This window comes from Muscardinus avellanarius (genome assembly GCF_963383645.1).
Source record: "Muscardinus avellanarius genome assembly, chromosome: 14".
Classification (NCBI taxonomy): domain Eukaryota; kingdom Metazoa; phylum Chordata; class Mammalia; order Rodentia; family Gliridae; genus Muscardinus; species Muscardinus avellanarius.
Window position 1 is genome coordinate 56,620,871 of NC_137800.1, and position 8,621 is coordinate 56,629,491.

The following is an 8,621-nucleotide window of genomic DNA, read 5'->3' on the forward strand; positions in this document are numbered from 1 at the left end:
TTAGTTATTGATCACCTTTCTTCCCAGAGTTTCAATGTTGAGCATAAATTCAGGGCATTTCAGCTCTTCATATTTTCTACACTTTCATCTTTTTCTCTCAATTTTGCTTTTTTCAGAGTTTGAATTCCTATACAAATGGAGCATATGGTCCCCAGTATCCCCCTGGACCTGGGACAAACACTGCCTCTTACTCTGGGGCTTATTATACACCTGGTTATACTCAGGCTAATTACTCTCCAGAAGTTCCAAGCACTTACCGCTCACCTGGAAACAGTCCGACTCCAGGCTCTCCTTGGATGTATCCCCAGCAGGACTGTCAGACTGAAACACCTCCTCTGAGGGGGCAGGTTCCAGGATATCCTGCTTCACAGGTAAGCCATTTTCTGTTGAGAAAAAATTCAGTCTTTGCCTTTTGAATTGTAAACAGTGGAAGACTCTTTAAGAAAATACTTAAGGCTGGGTGTGGTGGCGCACGCTTTTAATCTCTGCATTTGGGAGGCTGAGACCCGAGGATCATGGTTCGTGGACAACCTCAGCTACTCAGTGAGAGCCTCCACAACTTAGTGAGACACTGTCTAAAAAATTAAGAATAATAAAATAAAATAAAACAGGGCTGGAAGTTTAGCTTGGAGGTCAAATGCCTCTGGGTTCCATCTCCCAAAAGATTAGACCCTATTTCAAAAATAAAGAAAAACAAACAAACAAAAACTAGGGCTAGGGTGTAGCTCAGAGGTAGAATGCCCTAGGTCTATCACTGCGGAAAAAAAATACTTAAGATGTTCCAGAGATGAAGGCAGGGACTACTTTTATATTGATGGCTTTTTTACTTGCAACAGTTACTCAATAAATGGATTTTGGCTAAGGGTACCTTAAAGAGGTCATAATTATAAATTTTTATAGTGAAAAATCTCTAGGGAGTTGTTGCTTGACAGATTGCTTATCTTAGGTGGGCATTGTGGCACATGTTTGTAATCCAAGTACTTGGGAGGCTGAGACTAGAGGATCACAGATTTGTGACCAGCCTCAGCAACTTAGTGAGGCCCTCTGCAACTTAGACCCTGTTTCACAATAAAAGAATAAAATCAGGCTGGAGATGTAGCTCAGAAGTAGAATGTTCCTGGTTTCGGTCCCTAGCAAAACACACACACACACACACACACACACACACACACACACACACCACACAGAATAAAAGTAAGTTTGCCTATCTTAATCTTTTTGGTTGGGGGGGCACTGGGGATTGAACCTGGGGGCATTCTATCTCTGAGGTATACCCCAAGCCCTATTTTTTTTGTTGTTTTTTTATTTGGTTGGTTGTACTGGGGGTGAAAACCAGGGACTTTTCTAACCTGCGGGCTATACTCCCAGACCTATTTTATACTTTATTTGGAAACAGGGTCTCACTATGTTGCTGAGAGTCTCACTAAGTAGCTGAGGCTGGCTTTGAACCTGTGCCATCCTCCTGTTTCAGCCTCCTAAGCGCGGGGATTACAAGCATGCGCCACCACACCGGGCTTGTTTTTTTTTTTTGTTTTGTTTTTGAAGCAGGGTCTCACTAGGTTGATGAAAGTCTCACTACTTGCTGAGGCTGTCCTCAAACCTGTGATCCTCCTGTCTCAGCCTCATTAAGTATTGGGATTACAAGTGAGTGCCACTATACCCAGCTTTCTAACCTTTTTTTTTTTTTTTTTTTTTTTTGCGGGGGGGGGGTGTTGTCTGGCGATGGAACTCAGGGGGCATTTGACCTCTGAGCTACACCCCCTGACCTATTTGTATTCTTTATTTTTATATTTGTGGAACTCAGGGGCTTTTCTACCTTCAGGCTATACTCCCAGACTTATTTTATACTTTATTTAGAAACAGGGTCTCACTAAGTTGCTGAGAGCCTCACTAGGTAGCTGAGGTTGGCTTGAACCTGTGCCATCCTCCTGTCTCATCCTCCCAAGTGCTGGGACTACAAGCGTGCGCCGCCACGCCCAGCTTGTATTCTTTATTTTTGAAACAGGGTCTCATTAAGTTGTGGAGGGCCTCACTAAGTAGCTGAGGCTGTCCCCGAACTGAGATCCTCTGGTCTCAGCCTCCTGAATGCTGGGATTACAAGTGTGCGTCACCACGACCTGCTGTCTAACTTTTTTTTTTTTGGTGGTGGTGGTACTGGGGATGGAACCCTTCTACTTCTGGGCTACACTCCCAGACCTATTTTATATTTTATTTGGAAACAGGGTCTCTTAAGCCAGAGAGGCTGGCGTTGAACCTGCGCGATCCTCCTGCCTCTGCCTCCCAAGCGTGAGGATTACAAGCATGCGCCACCACGCCCGGCCACTGTTTAACCTTTTAAAAAAGGTTTTAGCCTAGAAGCCAGGCGTAGTGGCACATGCTTGTAATTCCAGCATTTGGGAGGCTAATACTGAAGGATTGTGGTTTGAGGACATCCTCAGCTACTACTTAGTGAGGCCCTTTGAAACTCAGTGAGACCCTGTTTTAAATAAAGAATAAAAGCTTGTAATTCCTGCGCTTGGGAGGTTGAGACAGGAGGATCGCACAGGTTCGAAGCCAGCCTCAGCTACTTAGTGAGGCTCTCCGCAACTTAATGAGACCCTGTTTCCAAATAAAATAGGTCTGGGAGGATAGCCTGGAGGTAGAAAGCCCCTGGGTTCTACTCCTAGTACCACCAAAAATAAATAAATAGAGGAAGGTAGGAAGGAAGGTAGGAAGGAAGGAAGGAAGGAAGGAAGGAAGGAAGGAAGGAAGGAAGGAAAGAGAAAAAAATAGGGCTGGGGTGCAACTCGGAGGTAGAATGCCCCTGGGTTACATCCATAGTACCACAAAAAAAAGGGGGTTTTAGTCTACAAAAAAAGGTTTATATTTTTAAATATTTATATTTTTGAATACTTTATGAATGATACCATGTTTATTTCTCTGTTCACTTTAAGAGCAGTTCTAATACATCTTTAAGCTTCTTAGTAACATGTTGGACCATTTTTTTATATTGTTTATGGCACAACTTATACTTTGGTTCACTTATTAAATTTTACATCTTATTCCTCTGAATTTGATCTTCACTACATCTGTTCCTGGTATTTTTGGGTTGGGCGTTTTCAGGCTTGCAAAAATTATGGCCATGAATTAGATTTACTAGCATTTCAGAATCTGCCTATACTATTTTCATTATTTAAGTTTTCTTTTAAGCAATGACCAGCATATTTCTGATTCTCAATCTAGAACTCTGGAATGACTCTGCCCCATTATCCTTATGGGGATGGTAATCGTAGCGTTCCACAGTCAGGACCAACTGTACGACCACAAGAGGATGCATGGGCTGCTCCTGGTGCTTATGGGATGGGCACCCGTTACCCCTGGCCTTCACCTGGACCCTCAGCACCACCTGGAAATGTCTACCTACCCGAAGGTACTTCACCATGGCCCAGCAATGGCTGTGCTCAGCCGCCTCCCTCACCACCACAGCAGCCCAAGGTAAGAGACCTAAGTATTGTGCCTTTGATCTCTGCAACTAAGAGAGCACAAGGTGGAATATTTTTGCATTGGTATGTGTTAAATGGAAGCTAATTGCAAAAAGTTAGTGACTACTACCTGTAGCTTTACCAGCTTAATCCCCCTCAAAAACCTTATTTTTATGCTTATTTATTATTTATCTATTTACTTATTATTTATTTGTAGTACTGGGGATTGAACCCAGGGGAGTTCTACCTCGCCCTATTTTAGTTTTTATTTTGAAATAGGGTCTCACTAAGTTGCTGAGGCCTTGCTAAGTTGTTGAGGCTGGCCTTGAACCTGTAGTCCTCCTGTCTCAGCTTTCCAAATGCTGGAATTATAGGTTGTTGCAACCACACCCTGCTATAATCCTTATTTTTAAAAGAAAAATGTGGAACCTGGCATGGTGACTCATGCCTGTAATCCAGGAGGCTGAGACCAGCATTGGGAGACTGAGTCAGGAGGATCATAGGTTTGAGGCCAGCCTCAACAACTTCATGAGACCCTATTTCAAAATAAAAAGTAATTTGAGTGTGGTGGCAGATACCTAGAATTCCAGTACTTGGGAGTCTGAGACAGGAGGATCACAGGTTTGATTGAGAACAGCCTTAACAAGTAATGAAACTTTTTTTTTTTTTTTTTTTTTTGCATGTCTGGGAATGGAACCCAGGGGCATTCGACCTCTGGGCTATGCCCCCTGCCCTATTTTTTATTCTTTATTTTGAAAACAGGTCTCACTGAGTTGCAGAGGGCCTCACTAAGTAGCTGAGGCTGTCTGCAAACCGTGATCCTCAGGTCTCAGCTTCCCAAATGCTGGGATTACAAGCGTGTGCCACCACGCCCAGCTTGAAACTTTTAACAACCTAGCAAGACCCTATTCCCAATAAGAAATAAAGTTGGGCCTGGAGGTGTAGCTTGAAGATAGAATGCCTCTGGGTTCAATCCCAAGTACCACAATAAATAAATAAATAAAATAAAATGGGGCTGGGAGTATAGCTTGGAGGGTAGAATGCTTCTGGGTTCAATTCCTAGTACCACAAAACAAACACAAAAAAGCTTATTTTCTGTTTTTTGTTTTTTGCAGGTCTGGGGATGGAACTCAGGGTCATTCGACCTCTGAGCTACACTCCCTGTCCTATTTTTTTAATTCTTTATTTTGAAACAGGGTCTCACTAAGTTGCGGAGGGCCTCACTAAATAGCTGAGGCTGTCCGCGAACTGCAATCCTCTAGTCTCAGCCTCCTGAATTCTGGGATTACAAGTGTGCACCACCATGCCCGGATTTTCTGTTTTTATAGTATTATCCAAATAGTAAATATTATAAAAAACTGTATTTTACTGTTTCAAGTAATCTAGGGATAGAAACCAAAATCAATGTCAGATACCTACAGTATTAGCTTATAATTTCTTTCCTTTCCTTTCCTTTCCTTTCCTTTCCTTTTTCCTTTCTTTTGCAATACTGGGGATGGTACCCAGGGGCATTCTATCGCCAAGCTACACCCTAGCTCTAATTTTTATTCTTTATTTTGAAACAGGGTCTCACTGAGTTGCAAAGGGCCTCACTAAGTAGATGAGGCTGGTTGTGAACCTCATAACGATCCTCCTGTTCCAGCCTCCCAAATGCTGGATTACAAGCGGTGCCACTACAACTGGGTACCTTATAATTTTTAGATTAAATCACAGATTTGAACATCATCTGCTTGTGGCTGTATTTCTTTTCAAGATCAGTCTTGTACTTGGGAGGTTGATACAGGAGGATCATGGGTTTTCAGACAGCCTCAGCTACTCAGTGAGGCCCTGTTTCAAAATAAAGATTAAAAAAATAGCCAGTTGTGGTGGCACACACTTGTAATCTCAGCATTTGGGAGGCTGAGACAGGAGGATCGCAGTTTGCGGACAGCCTCAGCTACTTAGTGAGACCCTGTTTCAAAATAAAGAATACAAATAGGGCAGGGGGTTTAGCTCGGGGGTCAAATGCCCCTGGGTTCCATCCCTAGACCTGCAAACAAATAAATAAACAAATGAACAAACAACCATTACACAAAATAAAGAATAAAACATAGGGTCGGGAGTATAACCCAGAAGTTGAATCTCCTTGGGTTCCATCCCCAGTACGGGGTGGGTGGGTGGGTGGGTGTGTGTGTGTGTGTGTGTGTGTGTGTGTGTGTGTCAGTCTTGAGGTTTTAACTCTTCAGGAGAAAAAAGTCTAATTCTTATTTATTAAGTTACTAGATGGATTATGAGGTGGTTAGCTGTATTGTGAGGTGTTGATGGTGACCTCCTTCTTCAGGATAGGTTCCAGCTATTATATACTTCGGAATTCTCTGCCTTTTATGTTAAAGAGTATTCCTTTTATCTTCTTACAACTGTATTTTTCTCAAAAGATTAAGGAGTTGGTCTAGTGTTATTGATGGGGAAATCTTTTCATATACCTTCCTGGTCAGGTCAAAGATGTAGGCTAAAAAGTCTGATGGTGTTGGATTCCTGTTAAAACAGATTTCCCCCCTTTTTGCTCCCCATTCTAAGGATTCCTCATACCCCTATAGCCAATCAGATCAAGGGATGAGCCGGCACAACTTTCCTTGCAGTGTCCATCAGTATGAATCCTCGGGGACAGTGAACAATGATAATTCAGACCTTTTGGATTCCCAAGTCCAATACAGTGCTGAGCCTCAGCTGTATGATAATGCCACCAATGAACATCCCAGCAATCAAGACCAGAGTAATCATCTTCCTGAAGAGTGTTTGTCTTCAGATGAAGGTACTCCTCCAAGCATTAAAAAAATCATCCATGTGCTGGAGAAGGTCCAGTACCTTGAACAAGAAGTAGAAGAGTTCGTAGGAAAAAAGACAGACAAAGCATACTGGCTTCTGGAAGAAATGCTAACAAAGGAACTTTTGGAACTGGATTCTGTTGAAACTGGGGGCCAGGACTCTGTCCGGCAGGCCAGAAAAGAGGCTGTGTGTAAGATCCAGGCCATACTGGAAAAATTAGAAAAAAAAGGATTATGAAAGGATTTAGAGCAAAGTGGAAGCCTGTTACTATCTTGGCCAAAGAACTCTTGATTTTGGTTTGTCTCTTTGAAATGCCTGTCGATGACAAAAAGCAATGCATTCCAACTTTCCTTTGATTTAAAACTTGAAAAGCTGGCAAAAGAATGGAAGAACATTTTAGTTATGAGTTTTTATTTTATTTTATTTTATTTTTTTTAGTTTTCAGACAAATGAATGTAATAGGAAACTATGGAATTACCAGTATTGCCAAGTAGACCTCCTCCTTAAATTTATGGAATACTGTAAGCTGTTTCTTATCAGCAGGAGAGAAATACATTTTATGTAACAGGCTATATCAGAAACCTACCAAATGAGACTGGATACTATCTGAGACAAACAGGTTCTGTTTTTGTAAACATCTGGATTATCACATTTTTGTACATTGTGACTGCATTTAGTGTATACTTCAGGTGTAAATTACAGCTTAGGCTTTAGCCTTCTTGGACCTCTGTTTTGTTATGTTATTTGCAGTTCATAAATATAGTATTATTCTCTACTTCTTGGTACATTTTGTAGTAATATGTTTAATATAATTATTCAAGAGACTATATTGACAGCCAGACAGTATGACAATTCATGTCTTTTTGCCAGTTGAATATATTGCCGTGTGTAGTGAATTCCTGAGATAGTTTCTCTCCCTTTTGTATAGCACATTTATTTAGAGTTTTTACCACTTCTACTTTTCAAAGTAACAGTGGAAGGGGAACTCGAAAATGATAATGATTTAAAAATGAAAATGTTTGTGGACATATTTCTTTTTTTGCTTTTTTGGATAAAAATCCACTCAAATTATTTTTTTTATAAAGTATCTTTTTACTATTGCTGCTTCTGTAGATAGCCTTGTAATATATAATGGATGAAAAATTAATGCTGTAGTGAGTAGAAATAAATAACCCTAAAAAGAAATATGATTATTTGATAATATTGTTCTCCATCTAAGGTATTAGTTTTATCATTCAAGATCCCCTTGGGCAAATTTAGAGCTCAATTTAGAGTTAAAAATAATGAGGGGAAAAGGAGATTCATGCTCAGGGAAGAATCAGTTATAGCTAAAGTGTAAAATTATTTTGCTTTTTAAAGGTAGATTGGATGTTTATTTCCTAGAGTATATTTCATATAGAATTACCTGTTTCATAAAAAGATGTTTATTACTATTAATAACAGTCATTTTAGAGCCAAATTGAAGAACAGGACATTGAAAGGTTTTCAAATGGCTTTGCTTGAGTATCTTTATGCTGTTATTTAGAAGAAACTTAGGTAAACTTACTTTTTCATTTGGTATACAGGATCTGCTTTTGGAAAAACAGCTGTTTTTTAATAAAATACCCAAGTGGTAATTTTTTTCTAGACCACCAAGCAAAGCCTATTAGTGATACTCAATCTATCAGCCATCTCCTCTAGCTATAAACAGAACCAAACCAAAAGAAACATATCAGATGATGGGAAGAAATACAGTAAAAACACTGGCTGGGGCTTATGGTTGTGATGAGTGATTCTTCAGGATAATACAGTGATAACTTTATTCTAGGATTTTACTTTTGACTTAAGAATGTTTTAAAAAGGCTTTTCTATGAAAGTTAGAAAGTTATACTTAAGATTAAAAGTTTAGGAAGGGGAGGACCTAAAAGCTAAGTTACCAGTGAGACAATGACTAATACAGAAGAGAACTATAACTTACTGAATGCCCAAGATGCCAATTTCCAGTCTTGATTTTTTTTAATATATATATATATATATGTGTACACAGGTTATGCACAAATATACATATATGTGGGTGTATCTTTTTTAAGTTATTTTTAAACAAAATTTTGAGATGGTTTTAGACTTACAGAAGAGTTGTAAAAATAGTAGAGTTTCTGTATACCCCTCACCCACTTTCCTCTTATGATGACATAGAATATTTGTCAAAATTAAGAAATTGACCTTGCTACAGTGCTGTTAACTAAAGTAGAGAATTTAAAGTAGAAATTTTATTAGTCTGTTTACAAATGTACCCTTATTGCTCCAGGATCCCAATCTGCATTTAGTTGTCATGTCTCCTGTAGTGTTTTGCAGTCTGACAGTGTATCATAACGG

The 8,621-nt window shown here is 39.9% G+C and overlaps 1 protein-coding gene across 2 annotated transcripts in view; it reads left to right on the forward strand.

Annotated features, from left to right (window-relative positions):
- The window catches only part of BAG4 (BAG cochaperone 4), a gene marked incomplete at both ends in the record, with an annotated part of 40,379 nt that extends 33,876 nt beyond the window's left edge, over positions 1-6,503 (forward strand). For both annotated transcript variants that reach the window (XM_080710927.1, XM_080710928.1), the window contains 3 exons: positions 117-371; positions 3,223-3,474; positions 6,018-6,503. In XM_080710927.1, the coding sequence (XP_080567053.1) occupies positions 117-371; positions 3,223-3,474; positions 6,018-6,503 (993 nt within the window). The remainder of the gene's footprint in view (positions 1-116; positions 372-3,222; positions 3,475-6,017) is intronic.
- Between the last annotated feature and the right edge of the window lie 2,118 nt (positions 6,504-8,621).